Source organism: Vombatus ursinus, unplaced genomic scaffold (assembly GCF_900497805.2).
Source record: "Vombatus ursinus unplaced genomic scaffold, bare-nosed wombat genome assembly UNPS02007284.1, whole genome shotgun sequence".
NCBI lineage: Eukaryota > Metazoa > Chordata > Mammalia > Diprotodontia > Vombatidae > Vombatus > Vombatus ursinus.
The window spans coordinates 20,129,316-20,147,547 of NW_020947062.1; the positions used below are offsets into that span (position 1 = coordinate 20,129,316).

Here is an 18,232-nt window from a genome sequence, read left to right on the forward strand (position 1 = left end):
AGCAATTTTCTTAATCCATCTCTAACACAGATATAAGAAGTCCCTAGCCAAATAGATTTTTAACTACTTAAAATTCCTTGAAGTTGATTTAACAAAATCTCAAAAATAGCCTTTGTACGACCTATCCCATTTAACCTGCTAGTTTCATAAGTGCCTTATTAGCTGTAATTCCAGGGAAAAGTTGTGTGCACACACAAAAGTGGCTCACACGTTCAAGGGAAAAAGATGAGAAAAGGGGACTTCAAAGATACTCTGTTATATGGGGAAATTATTGGAAGTGAATTCAAGTATAAGAAACAGATATATCAATAATTTTTGAAAATTCTAAGTATTATGACTTTTCCTCTCCGACTGTGGATAGATGCTGGTCAGATAATTTAGATTTTATATGACAAGAAACAATCTAACTTACAGACCTTATAGCATTTTAAATAGAGACAACTTCAGAGCTAACATTTGTTCAGAGAGTATGCATTAGCATACACACTAAGCCATGAAAACTTCTTTTTTTGGGGGAAGGGGAATGCTTTATTATTAAGCACATTTGTTACATGCAAACATCAATTATAAATCCAAAAATTCCTGTGAACACAGGCTAAGGCACTTATACTAGGTTGGGACAAAGTCCAAAAGATGTGCTTTCTCAATTGAATTAAAAGCTTGCTTTAAAAAAAAGGGGGGGGGGGGAGCCATCAAGTCAGAACACATCAAGTTATGTAGTAACCTTGTACTGGAGTCAGTTAAAAATCAGTAAGGCTTTTAAAAAATCCATTTCCTTTAAAAATTATTATATATTTAATTTAGTCTTGATTTTATTGTCTCATATGGGAAATCATGTTACTGTAGGCTCAAACAACTCTCAAAAAATAGGTTAATATCCCTAAACAGTATTTTAACAACCAAATCAGGGCCCATTCTACTTCTTAATGCAAGCAAAGTATTAAGACAGTTTAAGTACAGGATGAGAAAAACATCCCCTTCATCCTTATAAGCTAGTTAAAAGACTTCTACACTGAGGTTATCCCATGGGGAAAATATTTAAGAAATTAAAATACTAATGCTGTAACATCAGTTTAAAAATAAATGCAAACTTCAGAAGACCAAATGTTTGGCACACAGACTGTGCCAAGAATCAACACAACTGCTAAGTTTGGGTTGATTGTCTTTAAAAATGAATACCTCTTCTGTCTTTGCAAGGGCAAAGGGGGCAAGGTAGATTTCAAGAATAAGGGCTTCCAAGTGCTATATAGACAAATCAAAATATTAAAAAAGGAGGGGGCTATTTTTCAACATCTCTGATTGCATTTTAAAGGAAATTACTACAATCACCAACAACCCCTACTCTTACTCCTAAGATTATTAGGAAGATATATTTCAGATGACATATACTTTGTTTTAAAAAACAATCAAAATCCAGGCAAACTTATGTACTTACCAAACACCAAATGCTCTGTGCCATTTACCTTGGAAAGGACAAGCACCTACCTAAATTAACAGCGCTTCATGTCAATCACCAGAAGAATGCATGCCTTAAGAGATGATTCTGACATCATAGGACCCACAGGGAAGCTGCATGAGTAAGTCTACAGGCACTTGAGGCACCTGACTTAATTGGGCAACAGAATGAAACTGGTACACATAAACTCTTTATAAGAACACAAAGATGATGAAATAAGTGAAAAAAAAAAAAAGATGAAACTAAGTCTGAAAGTAATCTAAATTAGAGATGATGCAAAAAGAGAAAAAAAGAAGAGCAGAGCCAGAAGGTAACTAAGGAAATAAATCTGAGAGTGTGGAAAAGCAATGGGCTCTTGCAAAACACTGGAATATTTTTTTTTAATGAGGCAACAATGTCTGTAAAGCTTAAAAGCTGAGGAAAATGGAATCCCTAGCAATTCTTGAACCCTCTACCAACACACATTTACTCAGTTGAGACATTATTCACAGATGACAGAAAAGGGAAAAGTAGAAGATATCCAACTCATGCAAACAAAAACAGGAAAACTTTAATGAAATCATTTTTATACATAACAAGGAATTGATCTGCAAGTTTTAGGAGTCATATAGTGGTTCTGTGCTAGTAAATAAATTAAGATTCCAGAGGCACTGGATTAACCTCCTAATCTTACTACTATAAAGATTAGAAAAGAAATGACTTTTAATCAAGTCATAACATTAATGCTATTTCATTTAAACTTAATTTAACTGGGGGGAGGGGGAAGGGAAGAGAAGATAGACATAAAAAGCCACAGTCCAAAGACTTATTCTTGTTGTAACCTTATTTAGTTCTAACCGCCAAATTCTGATCCAAGCCAGATCCAAAGACCCAAAATCTAACACTTTAAAAATTGCTCTTATCTGGGACTATGCTAAACTGTAGATAGTAAAGTCTTACTATTTGCTACTAGCAAGTAATTTGACAATGTGGCTTTTAAAAAAGGTCTTATATGGATATAGTATTTTCAGTTTAAAATGACAATATTTGAAAACATGGTATTTCTTGGAAGAAAAAAAATCTTGAAACATCAGGATTTGATTTTTTACATACTATCATCAACACCCCCCCTCCCCCCAGCCAAATTCAAATAAATAAAAGGCCTATTCTTATAAACATGTAAATGTGGTGAAAAAGATGGGGTGGTACCTACAAGGTTCTATCTCTCTGCTGGAAATAGTCCTGAAGTGAAAGTCAAGAACTAGCAATAAGTTTCCACAGAGATTCTGTAGTGGCCTTGATTTTTATTTTTCTTTACCTGGAATTCAACAATTTATAAATTGATTCTTTGTTTGAATAAAACAGCACCAGTCTGCCCTTTGCTACAATCAAATTTTGACATTTTTTCAGTACTTAGTTCACAAGTTTATTATGAAAAACACTGCAGCGCTCTTGTGCAGTAACATCTTACAGAAAAAAAAAAAACAGTTCTGTTCAAAACAACTCACCAGTATCTGACAATAACAAAGAACAACGTAGGGCTGAGGCTGGGAAGGGAAATAAACTGAGTGCAGACAAATCATACAATTAAATTAAACAGTATTCCCTGAAAATAAACAAAACAATTTCAAAACTCACAAATAGAGGGGAGGCCTTGGTACTTATTTTTCAAAACGTTCATTAAGCTCCAATGATTGTTTGCTGCTATCCTTATCTACAGTCATGCTGAGTAAAGCTATAGCTAAATGGAAAGTTAAATTGTATTCACGAGGTGTTAATGTTTACATCTTAATATTTGCAGTCTCTCAGAGAAAGCAAAAGTAACTACAAATAGCCTATGCCAGAAACTGGTTTCTTGACCAACAATGTTGCTTCAGCATGCAATGAACTGGTTCATTCTAAAGTGGTCACGGCTGTTGATGACAAGAGGCTTTGTATTTTTATATGGCACATCTTTTGGTCCGTATGAAAACAAGTTTTTTTTGAATGTTAACTATTTTCTGACACTTTGGAGTTACTGTTGCTCTTCCCATTTCCTTTAGGTCAACGTATGGTTCATGGCAATACTGTACAAGTTTAAAATCTCATTACAGGAAGTAATCTGGGGTACGACGAGTAACATGTGGTTCACCTCTACGCGGTGCTGGGTCAAACTGCAAGCTGAAAAACAAATCATTTGTATTTTAAGGCTCAAAATAATGGTGGTGGAAACAAATTCTTTTTCTACTCTCATCCTGGGATTTACTTTTTTAATTTCAGCCTCCTCTGGCATACAATGAGTCACTATGATGTTAAAATAAGGCTTAAAGCAGAGGTCCACTGTGACCTGAAGGTCAAATAAGTTCACTAAAATATAAAAATAATTCTTAGCTTTTGCTATGGTTTGTCTCTCCCCCTCAAGCCACCCACCTATACCCCCACTGCACCTTAACATTCTGCAGTGAACCTATAATATAACTTCCTGGTAACTCTACAAACAAAATGGATGTAGAAGGAAGTCTGGTCTCAATCATATTCTTCAGCAACATCTGTTCAATTTAGTGCACTAATTACATTTCATGGACATTTTGTGTCTGTGCAAAGAACAATGGTTCTCTGAGAAGCAAGTGCACACATCATCATTATTATTATCATCTTCATCATCATAAAAACAGAACTGTAATTTTCTTTAATGGTAATTCAAAACCCACACCTATTCAATACAGCTGTATTTTAAAAAGCATATAGTAGAACAGAACGCACACTAGATTTAGCTCCAGGGATCTTGGTTTTGATTCCTAGCTCAGATTCTTACTACAATGCAGCCATGTGGAAATTACTTAACCATTCTCAGCCTTAGTTATCTCATCCGTAAAATGAGGATTATTCTTACACTGCCTATTTCACAAGAGGGAAGCAATTATAAACTCTATAGAATATTATATGAATGAGGAGTTCAAATAATTGCAACAGTTATAGCATATTGGTTCATTTCTAAACTTTTAAAATTGCATTCACCTTTAATAGTTCTAACTGCTACCAAACCCAATTCTACTTTAAAAATTTTGTATTGTTACTTAACAAACAACTTATTACGTAAATACTTACAAGGAGTACTTTAGAGTATCATCAAGTTCCATGATCGCAGCTTGGTTACCACAACGGTAACAATAGTTTGGAGCACTGAATATTGTTACTACATTCCTGTCATGGCACCAGTTATATCCCTAAATGAAGCAAAAAGAAATAATCAAGTTAGAATAATTTTATCACTATTTTACTTACACTACTGAATAAAATGACATTAAAAAAATTCTTGTCCTGTTTTGAAGGTCACATCTCATTATGGAAATACAACATGTACATAGACAAATAAATACAAAATACAAAGTGATTTCAAGGGGAGGGAACACTATCAGGGGAAATCAGTCTTATAGAAGGTAGCACTCGAATAGAGCCTTCAAGAGACCAAGGAGTTACATGAAGCAGGCCTGAGGAGGAACAACATCCCATAAAGAAGGATAGCTGATAAAAAGGTAAGGAGTGAGAGACAGAATGTCACACATGGGGAATAGAAAGGAGGCCAGCAGAACAGGACTATGGAATATGTGAAGGAAAATAACGTAAATGGACTAGAAAGATACGTAGAAGAAGACTATGAAGGTCTTTAAATGCCAAACACAGGAGCATTTATTTTATTCTAGAAGCAACAGGGAACTATTAAAATATGTAAGTGACCTGGTCATGCCTTTACTGTGAGAAAAATTCTGACAGCTAAACGGAGTAGCAACAAACTCTAAATGAAAAGTAACAAGGTTATTGCAATGACTCAAAACAGAGGTGAAGACAATTTGAATTAGGGGGGTTGTAGTGGGGGTAAACAAAATAGATATAGTGAACACAGAATTGACAAGACCCGACAAATAACTACATATGGTTAAGTGGGGAACAGAGTCAGGAATGACTCCTATGATACAGCCCTAATCAAAAAAAAAAAAAAAACTGTTAAGAATGGCAGTGCCTGGGATCACATGACCAAAAAAGGTAGAGCGCTAGACATTTTTTCCAACTTTCAAGATCTCAAAAACCATTCCAAAATAGTAACTGGGCACAAGACATGAAGCAATTTTAGCTGTCTCTACCAACTAGAACATCAAGAAGTCTAATGAGCTAAATATCCAATGAACTAATAGCAAAGAAGGATAATCTCTTACCCCTAATGCACTCACTCAGCATCCCTTCTTCCCTTCCCCACATTCTGGCATGGCAGGTTGCACAAGCTGACTCAGAAGCCTGCAACAGAACTCCATTCTATACTTTCCACCCAATGCCAAAGAAAATCAAAAAGCAGAGAAGCCAGTTCAGTATTCTCTACTGAAACATTACTGAGAGAACTGAGGCAGGATGCCAATGTGGATGTAATGCATCCATCAGGCCTGCCTGAAACAAAGTCACTTGTCGCAGAGACTAAAGTTACGGAGAAGTCTGAGATGGCTTTGAGATCCAGCTCCCAGGGAAACCATAATAAAAAGAAAAGGAATCAGAAAGTGATCCATGGGAGAATATAAAAGAAAAAAACTGAAATAACCAAAGATATCAAGAATTTGAATAAAACTCAATTAAAGACCTAGAGCATAAGCAGATAAACAGGGAAGAAATTAACAATAGAAGGAATATGGCCTCCAATTTAGCTAAATGAGTCCACACATCTATGAATTGTAAAACAAAGAAAAATGAATCAATGCTTGATGTGGCAAAGGTCCCTATAGATTCCCAAGAGAGCAAAGAACCATAGCAAGATGTTCCTGAATGGTTTTTTTGTTTTTGGGTTTTTTTTTGATGAGGTAATTGGGGTTAAGTGACTTGCCCAAGGTCACACAACTAGCAAGTATCAAGTGTCTGGTCTGAGACTAGATTTGAACTCAGGTCCTCCTGACTACAGGACCAGTGCTGTATCCACTGTACCACCTAGCTATCCCTCTGAATGGTTTTAAAAAGAAAAGAGTACTAAGCAGAATCTATGGCCTGAAGAGCAAAATAATTAGCAGAATAGAAAAGGCTGGAATCCAAGAATGGCAATGCTCTCAACAGAAATGGGGAAAATGAGAAGGAGTTAGGTTTAGGGAGGAAGATTATGAGTATTATTGTGAACATGTTGAGTTTGAGATGCCTACGGGACAACTAAAATAGAAATAGAAGGCAGTTGGAGATATGGAACTGGGGTTGGGGATTGCATACGTAGATTTGCGAGTCAGCTACATGGAGATATTAACTGAACCAGAGGTAGAGGTAGCAGGAGAGGGAAACGGAGCAGGAGAGGAAGAGGAGGTTGCCCAGGACAGATCACTATGTCACAAGAGACCTAAAAAGGAAATTCAAAAAACTTCACAAACCTTAGGGAAACAAAAATAAATGGTAGCTCTACTGCAGGACATATATTTTAATATGTTGTATAAACATTTTATGTTAGTATGGAACCAAGGGAAAAAAACTTAGCTTATGTCAAAAGATACACATGGAACAGGGCCAAGATATTTAACTAATAAATGCCAAAACATTTAATATGCTGTTTATATAAAAACAAATCCACTCTACTCCAAAATGGCATTACAGGGCATAAAGGGAAGCATGGTATAGTCTCTGGGCATCATTCCAATTATGCTCTTTTCCCATAGCTTTCCAGATTTCCACAACATAAAAATGGGAAGTACAAGGCTTAACTTCTCTACTAGGAGAGGAATGACCACCAGTCTCCCTTTTTTAATTCTGACTTTCTGTATCAGGATGTAATGCCCAAAGAAGAAAAGGCCCCTTCTCACTAGAAGTCTTCAAGGAAAGGTTGAATGATCACTTGTCAGGAATATTATAAAAGAGAGTAATAAATAAGCAAATGACTTCACCTTTGAGCCTTAGTTTCTATACCTCTGAGAGGAAATCATTTTAGAGTTCTTCTGGCTCTCAATCTTATGATCATAAAACTTACCTCCATCACCAGCTGGTGAGCTCTGGACACCAATGTGAGGCCATTGGCATGATTAAATGTCTCTGAAATATCTTGCCCAAATGTATATCCTGCACCTCGAGGAGAAATACCCCAACCACCGCGATCATCTGGATCTGACCACAGCAAGTCACACATTGGACCCTACAACACATGTTAAAATTACAATTAGTTTTTTGGTTTTTTGTTTTGTTTTATTTTGTTTTTTGGTGAGGCAATCGGGGTTAAGTGATGTGCCCAGGGTCACACAGCTAGTAAGTGTCACATTTGAACTCAGGTCCTCCTGAGGCTGGAGCTCTATCCACTGCGCCACCCAGCTGTCTCAAAATCAGTTTTTATAAAAATAACACACTGAGTCATTTTAACTTCTACAAATCAGAAATAGCACATGTCTGTATATATAGATAATTTGTTTTTAACATTCATTTTTTAAAATTCTAAGTTTCAAATTCCCTCTCTCATGGAGACAATTCTAAAAAGATTGTGTACTTTAACTTGCTTTTCCAGGAACAGAGATGGATGGACTTGAACTGGTATATCAACTCACATTCTCCTACCCAAACCCTTTAATGATCAATATATTTCAAGGTGGTATACCATAGTGCCCAGAGAAGTGTTAAATGTAACTGACCTATTCAGACCTAAATAACACATATTTTAACTAGTGACCTATTTTACGAACAGATAACACAGTGTAAATATAAACAAATACTATTAGGTTTCAAATATTAATTAACCTCCTCAAAAGAGAGGGGAAATGATAGAACAGTTTATAAATAGCAAATAAAAGCAAATACCTCATGGGGAACTTCTTGTAGGCGGTCAAGTGCTCTGATATGATCCAGTGTATCTATGGATGGTGAAAGACCACCATGTAGACAGAAAATCTGAAAGAATTATTTATATATTAAGACTACTGAACAGAAGTTTTAAGTATCTTGTATTATTTTGCTACCACAGCATTCCACAAATTGCCAACCTTAAGCCTATTTAACCTCAAGCATCTCTACTACCCATCACAGTCTCATGTGTAGGCTGCTCTTCAAAGCAGCCAGTGTCCATTATCCTTTATTCTTTTTCTCGGTGCTTTTGTGCATGTTATTCCCCAAAATTGGAAAACTCTCCTCCCCCACAATTCATATTTACTACTTTCTTTCAAACTCAATTCAATTCAGCTTCTCCAAGCTGTCAAGGAAGCCTTCTCTGATTAACTTCATCCCACCATCATATCTTTGCTTTTCATTCTCTCAATATTTTCATGCAATTTGTTCTACATAAACTTATATGACTGAACTCCATGAGAGAAGGAATCAAATCTCTATCATCCTTTTGCCCCATTATGCCCGCCACTCATTTAGCAAGTGCTAAGTATTGACATTACACTAACACACAAAGAATGGCATCAAGACATACCTGACCATCCACCAAGGCAGTTAAAGGAAGATAATCAAAAAGGTCTGTAAAATATTTCCAAACATTTGCATTTCCGTATTTCCTTAAACACTCGTCATAGAAACCATATACTTGTGTGATTTGTCTACTCTCATGATTCCCTCGAAGAATAGTGATACGTTCACGGTAACGAACCTGAACACCAAGACAGAAAGGAGCATTAATTTCTCAAAAGGAAGCCAACTACAACATATAAGGCTCCTCAAAGAAGCCATTCAAGTTTACTTGCAAAATATCTAACTATTCCCACTTTCCTTCCTAATAGACAAGCTTACAAGGTTTAAAATATTCCTGAAAGCTTTCTAGCAACTTCAATATTCCATCCAACAGTTTATCCTTTTATTGCTAGGCAAGCACTAAAAGCACATCCTTCAACTCTAAAATCACAAATCCTTAGGGAAATGAAATAGCTGGATACTAAATTTCTGTTGATCATATAAGTAATTCTGAGCACTAGGTATAGGCTGATTTATATGCTTTCTTTCATACTTTCAATTTTGTTCATCAGTGTCATAGGTTTTTAGAACAGGAAAATGTCACAAGAGTGATGCAGAAATAAAACTTAAAAAAAAAAAAAAAAAAAAGACCCCAGGAAAATGTCTTTAGAAGTCATACAGTACAACCTTCTTATGGAACAGATGAAGATATTTCTCCTTAAACTATATAGAATTTAATTTGTAACTGAGAACTAGCTTCAAAATCTCAAAGAAAAAAATTACCATTATAATCCCCAAACAAAAGTCCACCTTTTGACACAACAATTCACTCCTTTTGAAACATTGAGGAAAAGCAGCTCATAACTACTGTATCATATATATCCTTTCACAAAAATGAGTTTGGCCAATAAGTTCTAATAATGCTCTGCAATTAGAGCTTTCCTTCAAAAGGAGCTATCGATAATATTAACAGAATTTTTTTCCCCCAGACATTCCCAGTCACCAATACACAAAATCCTGGGATACTTGGACTATGTGTTAGCACAGCTTTACAATACTAATTCCTAGACATAGCTCTCTTTGGGAAATAGCTTTTACTTCTTTTTTCTGTCACCTCTTCACTCATTTCACAACATTTTAAAAATTAAGAAATTTCAATGTCTATTTTCAGTAAAACAAAAAAACACATTAGGATATTAAAAAAGCATTCTTCTAAGGCCATATGGAAAAAAAAATAGTAAAAGTTACCTTAAGAGCTACAAGCAGTGTTACTGTTTCAACTGAATAATATCCTCTGTCAACATAATCGCCCATAAACAAGTAATTTGTGTCTGGTGATTTGCCACCAATTCTAAAAAGTTCCATGAGATCATGAAATTGCCCATGAACATCTCCACAGACAGTGACTGGACATCGCACCTCTTGTACATTGGACTCCTTTGTAAGGATTTCTTTAGCCTATGGATGAAGAAGAAAATTAAGCATATTAGTATGTTTAGCAACGGAAGATAGTAATAGCCAAATTAACTCACTACTTGCAATTTCTCTTAGACTGGTTGACAGATTATATAAACTAATATTCTCAAATTAAAAGGACCAATTAAATCAAATTTTTTCAAATGCTGATGCTATATGGGGGAAAAAAAGGAAAACAGATAGATTCTCTTTGCCTGCTACTCCAATGACCACCAGAAATATCGGGGTATATATCCCTGTCAGATGCTCGGACTTCTCAATGATATTCAACTAAACACTTAACACCAGAGTGACAAAAAATTAATGAGATTTTTTTTAAAAATTAGGATTCCATGCTGAAGGTCATTTAAAAAAGATTAAGTTATGAATTTAAGATGTTATTTAATCTTTTTATAAATCTGTTCATTTTTAGTTTCCACATTCACTTCCATAAGATCTTGAGCCCCAAATTTTCTCCCCATCTCTCCCCTCCCCCCACCCCAAGATGGCATGCAATTTGATACAGACTCAACACATTCATATTAAACCTATTTTCACATTAGTCATGTTGTAAAGAAGAATTAGAATGAATGGGAGAAACCACTAGAAAGAACGAGAGAGAGAGAGAGAGAGAGAGAGAGAGAGCGCGCGCAAAAGCAAATAATATGCTTCAATCTGCATTCTTTCTCTGGATGTGGATAGCATTTTCCATCATGTGTCTTTTGGAGTTGTCTTAGATACTTGCATTGCTGAGAAGAGAGAAGTCTATCAAAGTTAGTCATCGCATAATGTGGCTCTTATTGTGTACAACGTTCTCCTGATTCTGCTCACTTCACTCAGTATCAGCTGATGTAACTCTTTCTAGGTTTTTCTGAAGTCCACCTGCTGATCATTTCTTATAGCACAATAGTATTCTATTACATTCACATATCACAACTTGTTCAGCCATTCCCCAACTGATGGGCATCCCCTCAACTTCTAATTCTTTGCCACCTCAAAAAGAGCTGCTATAAATCTTTTTGTACATGTGGGTCCTTTTCCCATTTCTATGATTTCTTTGGGATACAGACCTAGAAGTTACAATATTGCTGGGTCAAGGGGTATGCAGAGTTCCAAATTGTTCTCTAGAATGGTTGGCTCAGTTTACAACTCCATCAATAATACATTAGGGTTCCAATTTTCCTACTTCTTCTCTGGTATTTATCATTTTCCTGTTTTGTCATGTTAGCCAATCTGACAGGTATGATATGGTACCTCAGAGTTGTTTTGATTTGCATTTCTCTAATCGTTAGTGATTTAGAACATTTTTTTCACATGAATGTAGAGATAGCTTTAATTTCTTCAAATGAAAACTGCCTATTCATATCCTTTGACCATTTATCAATTGGAGAATTACTTGTATTCTAATAAATTTGACTCAGTTCCCTATATATTTTAAAAATGAGGCCTTTATCAGAGACACTAGTTATAAAAATTCTTTCCCAGTTTTCCATTTCCCTCCTAATATTGGTTGCATTGGCTTTGTGCAAAAACTTTACAATTTAATATAATCAAAATTATACATACATTTTGCCATTTCATAATGTTCTCTATCTCTTGTTTGGTCATAATTTCTTCCAATCTCTATTAATCTGACAGGTTAAAAAATTTTATAAAAGAATTAGGTCATGATTTTTTTTTCTTCTTGATGGGGCAAATGTATGTGACTCATTCAGTTAAGTAGCTGGGGCCAAGAGTGGAATCTCTTAGGAATATAAACAGGCACTGCCCACTCTTTCCCACTTATTATTACCTTTAGTTGTAATAATACTTTTTATTTCTCTCTAAAGAAGAAACCTGTAGTTTAAACTTTCAGCTGAAGACAGTAAATAAAAATACCACGAGCATACTCAAATGTTCTAAGCTCCTCCTGTACTCGTGAGCTTTCTTTTTGAAGTTTATTTCCATTCATCCACTTGTGAAATGAAATGGCCAGAGATGAAGGCCAGAGATGAAGGTCTCTGGGTAATCACTGTGACTAAATTTATTTGGCTTGGGTATTCACCTAGTGGATTTTCAGTACCCATTTATGTTAACAATAACAGTAGCAATAAATCACAGGTTCCATCCATCCCTATGAGGTTAGTAAGAACTTGGCTAATTATAGGGCTTTTAAAAGGACAATGATTCAGGAAAAGAAAGATGAATTTATACCATAGAAATCTTGCTGTAAATATGCTGCTGCCTATTTCCACAATTGAGATAAGGCTAAACTTCAACATACACCTCTGGACTCAAGTAATTTTCTATTTCAAACAATTACATACTTGAAAAGAAAGCTATTACCTAAAATAAAAGCTACGCAATCTTAGCTACAAGCTTAAATTCCAAATGAACCAAAACAGTTGGTTAAGTCCAATCAGAATCCTTGGATTCAAATTCTGTCTTTGCCTGGTCACTATGGCAAGTCATGTTAGTTCTACTGGTCTGTTTCTTTATCTCTAAAATAAATGAACTTTGACTAAATTATTGATTTCTAACATTCAAATCTAAAAGCCTATGTTCTAAGTTTAATTCTTTGAACTAAAATGGAACTAAATCTATCAACAAGCATTTATTCATTATCTACTATGTGCCAGGCACTGTGCTAGGGATATAAACATTGAAAAAAATGAAATAGTCCCTGAAACTATGCAACAAAACGATTCCACATAAAGACAGGGTAAAGGGTAGAATGGGTGGGAAAGATCAGGAAAGGCTTCACTCTGAACAGTTTTGAAGGAAAACAAGGAATTCTTACAAATGGGGAATTGAGGTGGGTGTACATTCCAGGTATGAAGGGAAACTGGTACAAAGATGGAGATGAAGTACCATATATGAGGAATAGCAAGAAGGCAAGGAAAAAGTCATAAAATTGAAACTGGCAGTATCTACCTAGAAAAGAAACTTGAATAACTTCTAGACCAATAAGACCAATGCTGTTGTTCAGTCATTTTCAGTAGTGTCCCAACTCTCTGATGCTATCTGGGGTTTTCCTGGCAACTTCCAGCTCATTGTGAAGGTGAGGAAACTGAGGTAAACAGGGTTAAGTGATCTGCCCAAGGTCACACAACTAGGCCACATTTGAACTCAGGAAGAATCTTCCTGACTCCAGGCTCTATTCATTGTGCCAACTAGCTGCCCTATAAGACCAATGAGGCAGACCAAAGAGGTTTATATGTTTGATGTCATTATTATCTAGGATAAGTTTAGATTTAGAATTGTTGTCATAGCTTTATATTCTCAAGTACCTATGTGACCTATAAAACAAATGAGGGGATGATTATCCACTTGCCTTGACGCTCTTCTTGGAGGTAAGTTCTTGCTGGAAGCTCACACTCGATGCCACACCTGTTCCTCAGCTGGGGAAGCTATTTATTTATAGCAATCTTTCTGCCTTTTCCTTAGAAGAGGTTTGCTTGCTTCACTGCCACAGATTGGTAGTTAACAGCTTCCTGCCCAAAGGGCCAATGCAAAGAGACATTGAATACAGCTGGTAAAAGTGAGTTTTCTACCTGAATCCAATTAGGATACACTTCTCCCCTCTTTGAAAGCGTTTGTACTAAAGTCTTTTTAAAAGCTCAATGTCTATGATTACAGTATTCTGGTTAATATTTACCATTACCCCTTTTCCAGGAACTGAATTGTGCTTAACAACTATACAGAAGAAACTAACATTTTTAATAATGCAAGAGCCTCAAGTACCACCAAACTGGGGCCAATCAGGCAGCTAGGTGATGCATGGGCTATAGCTTTGAACTTGGAAGTCAGAAAAGAAGTTAGTTCAAAATTAAGCCTTGGACGCTTACTAGCTATGTGACCTCAGGCTAAGTAACTTCACCTCTCAGAAACAGTTTCCACATATGTAAAATGGGATAATAATAGCTTCTACGTCCTACAGTTGAGGATAAAATGAAATAATATTTGTAAAGCAATACATGATGCTAACTATAATAATTACTTGGGCAAAATTTAAAATTGCTACTTAACAAAATTACATGGGATTCAGATTTCAACAGCAGATATACAGATATAGGGGAATTCTGCAGTGGCCTGAACAGTGCACATGTTTATCTTTTCACTATAGTCAAGTAACTGCTTTAAATGGGCAAAATGTACGTGAAGGGGAGGGATACCTCCTTAGAATGTAGAAAAGCTAGTTATTAAAGGAGATGCAGTGCTGCTTAAAAATGGATGGGCTTTAGGTTAAAAATAAAGATGTGATGAGGTAGCAGGTAGCATATCAGAAGGGTGAAAAGTAGAAAAATGTGACATAGTAAAATTAGGGGAAGGAAAAAACCACTGAACTCTTGAAGTTAAATAATGTTTAGAGAGTCTTTGGAGAAGGACCCATTTCAAGGAATGATGTGAATTCACAGGTGGCATGAGGAAGCAAAATGAGGAAAAGGAAAGGGAGTCAAGTTGTGGTGGTGGTTGATGACTCCTGCTAGTGAAGCAGCTATTCGTCAGACTTTAATTAGAGGTCTGATGTTTTTCCTAGAGTATATATAACTGGTACAGGACTGAAAGCTTCCCAAGATTTTAGTCACATCTGGTAGTATTATCTGCTTTCATGTTATACCACCACAAGGAACTTAAGAAAGAGTGTTAGGGTTTAAAAGCCCTAGGCAGGTCCTTGAAAACCTTAGGGCAGGGGTGGGGAACCTGTGGCCTCAAAGCCACATGTGGCCCTCTAGGTCCTCAAGATGACTGAATCCAAACTTCACAGAACAGAACCTTTTATTAAGGGGATTTGTTCTGTGAAGTTTGGATTCAGTTCAAAGGGTTGCAGGTTCCCTACCCGTTACCCACCCTACTTAGGAACACAGGTGGTATCTCCTTCACTGTTAAATTAAGGGCTGCATTCTTTCTATGGTGGCAAAGAACTGGAAATTGAGGGGATGCCCATCAATTGGAGAATGGTTGAACAAGTTGTGATATATGAATGTAATGGAATACTATTATGCTATAAGAAATGATGAGCAAGTGAACTTCAGAAAAACTGGAAAAACTTGTATCAACTGATGCTGAGTGAAGTGAGCAAAATCGGGAGAACATTGTACACAGTAACAGCCATGTTGTGCTATGACTAACTTTGATAGACTTATCTCTCCTCAGCAATGCAAGGATCTAAGACATCTCCAAAATTTCATCATGAAAAATGCTATCCACATCCAGAGAAAGAACTATGGAGTTGGAATGCAGATCAAAGCATACTACTTGCTTTTTTTTTCTCTTCTGTTTTGTTTTGTATCTTCTTTCTTGTGGTTCCTCCTATTAGTTCTAATTCTTCTTTACAACATGACTAAAGTTAAAATGTTCAATAGGAATGTATATGTAGAGTCTATATCAGATTGCATGCTGTCTTGGGGAGGGAGTGAGAGAAAATTTAAAATGCAAAAGCTTATGGAAGTGAATGGTGAAAATTAAAAATAAATTAAGAAAAAAAGAAAAGGTCATAAGACTTAAAAAAAATTAAGGGCTGCAGAGGCTTCAGGAGAGAGAGGCATATTTGGGAAATGAGTAATTAAGGTAGTCTCTAAGAATGTGATTCAGATTTCTAGATTATGGTTTAAAATATAGTAATGATGGAATTATGATCAGGGCTGGTAAAAATATACTAACTGGGAGTAGTGCAATGATTTGCCTTGGCCTCTGTCTATACATTGAGTACAAAATTTAGGGAGTAATAAACAAAGTAAGCAAGAGATCCAACAGCAGGGAGCCAAATTGGCCCTAACCATATGTCACTGAAGTCTGTCAAGACACATGGTATACTTTATAACTAGAGAACCAAGTAAGAAAATTGACAGTGGAAACAGGAGATGGTCATGGAACCATCAGATAAATCATCTGGACAAAAGGAAGAAACAGACTGAGAGTCTGGGAAACATTATATCATGAAGGTATGATATTACAGTGATGGGGGAATTCAGTTATCTGGGAATTCGCTGGAGCTCTCAATAAAGTAAAAAAAAGGAGCTACTACAATTTTGGCTTGTCTTAAATGTAATTTAATTATTTTTAAAAGGTAAGAAAGGAAAGTGTTATTCTGACTGGTTTAGCCAGAACTGACCTCAGTCTTTATTGTATTTATAGTTTTTAAAACTGAGTATAGGGCTTTACCCTTAAAGAGCTATTTACTACTTCACTGTGAGATGTGAGAATGGACAAATGCTTGCCTTTTGGAGCAAATGGGAACCCTGAAACAAAGAGCCAATCTTCTTATAACATGTGATAGAGCTAGGCATAGTTTGAAATATATCCTAGATTTTAGGAGAACGGAAACAAAAGGAAGAATCTTATGGCCTAAAATTCCATGGAAGTCAGCCCAATGGGGCACCTCTCAAGAAAGAAATTCTAAATACAAACAATTTCAATGAGGACGAAAAAGATAACCATCTAACGAAGGGGCTCTTAACCTGGGTTCCATGGACAGATTTAGGGGCTCTGTGAACCTGGTTGCAAAAAAAAAAAGTTCATATTTATTTTCCCTAATCTTTAACTAAAATTTAGCATTTCCTTCGATTATTTCAAAACATCATTCTGTGAAAAGGTCCATAGGCTTTACCAGACTGCCAAAAGGCTTCATGGACAGACTGCCAAAAGGCTTCATGGACACAAAAAAAGGTTAAGAACACCCAATCTACAAAATAAAGCTCAGTCCTGTAAGAATATCTTCAGTGCTAAAATTCAGAAGGAACTAAAGAGGAATACTAAAGAGAAGGAAGAATTATTTAACTTTAATTTTGCTTGTTTTCCTCTACCCATGAGAATGATCTTTACAATGAAAAAGACAGAACAAAACAAGTGAACACAGAATTGAAAGTAAGGTACTGTTTAGAGTACTAAGAAGGTACTATTTAGAGTGGGCTCAGAAAAATTGTATCTCAGGATACTGAAAAACCTGATGCATGCAACCGCAAAGCAGAAGCAGTTTTTAAAAGGTCGTGAAAAATGGGAGACATAGTGCAGGGCTGGAGAACATTCAAATATATTATTTTGCTTTTTGGTGAGGCAATCGGGGTTAAGTGACTTGCCCAGGGTCACGCAGCTTGTAAGTGTCTGAGGCTGGATTTGAACTCAGTTGCTCCTGACTCCCAAGGCTGGAGCTCTATCCACTGGGCCACCTAGCTGCCCCTGAACACTCAAATTTTTTAAAAAAGAAAGTGAGGAAAGAATTGTCTCCAAATTCTTGAAAAAAAATATATTGTTAAAAGGATTATCATTAAAAGGATAGTCAGCAAACATTTTAAAAAGGAAGCAGGGATCACAAAAAGCTAACATGGTTTTCTTAAAAAATGATGGCAGGAGCTGAGATTCTTAAAGTCTACCCAATGCTCAGATTCCTTAAGTCTAACCAACGGCTGAGACTTGCTGAAGCCCACTTGTCAATACAAGCATCCCAAATGATTAGATTCCTTAAGAATCTGGCCAATATGGCTGATCTTTAATAAACCTTGTCTTTGGCTGAAAGAAGGTTTGGGTCGAATTCATTTGGGCAGGAACTGCGTGTCGTGATTTTGTGGTCCCAGCACCTGGGACCTCTAAACCTCAACAGTAGCTATTATGGATATTGTTGATCAGAACAGGGGCTTGGTTGGTGGCCCACACAGTGGTGCGAGGAGGCAGTCTGTGCCATTTAAATGTATGCCACTGAACCACTTCGTTCTCAAGTTATTACACAAGTGCTCCTCAGAAGTATGTCCAAGCTGTTTGAGAAAGATCAGCACAAAATGGAAATCTACAAGATGGGCCAAGAAGATTGAAGCCAGAGAAAGGAATGTCAAGATGACAGATTCTGTCTGATTGCTATAAAGTCATGAAGGCTAAGAAAATGAGAAACAGAATTATCAAACACAAAGTGAAGAAGCTCCAGAAGGCATTTAGCCAGAGGAAGTCTCCTAAGAAGGGAGCTGCCCAGAGGGCACTTGCCTCAAAAGTGTCTGCCAAGAA

The 18,232-nt window shown here is 36.3% G+C and overlaps 1 protein-coding gene across 1 annotated transcript in view; it reads right to left on the reverse strand.

Moving 5' to 3' along the window:
* Positions 1-1,984: 1,984 nt before the first annotated feature.
* The window catches only part of PPP2CA (protein phosphatase 2 catalytic subunit alpha), a 32,445-nt gene continuing 16,197 nt past the window's right edge, over positions 1,985-18,232 (reverse strand). The window contains exons 2-7 of the mRNA XM_027849197.1: positions 10,052-10,261; positions 8,829-9,002; positions 8,213-8,302; positions 7,398-7,559; positions 4,523-4,641; positions 1,985-3,595 (exon numbers count right to left, since the gene is read on the reverse strand). Coding sequence (XP_027704998.1) covers positions 3,523-3,595; positions 4,523-4,641; positions 7,398-7,559; positions 8,213-8,302; positions 8,829-9,002; positions 10,052-10,261 — 828 coding nt within the window. The 3' untranslated portion in view covers positions 1,985-3,522. The remainder of the gene's footprint in view (positions 3,596-4,522; positions 4,642-7,397; positions 7,560-8,212; positions 8,303-8,828; positions 9,003-10,051; positions 10,262-18,232) is intronic.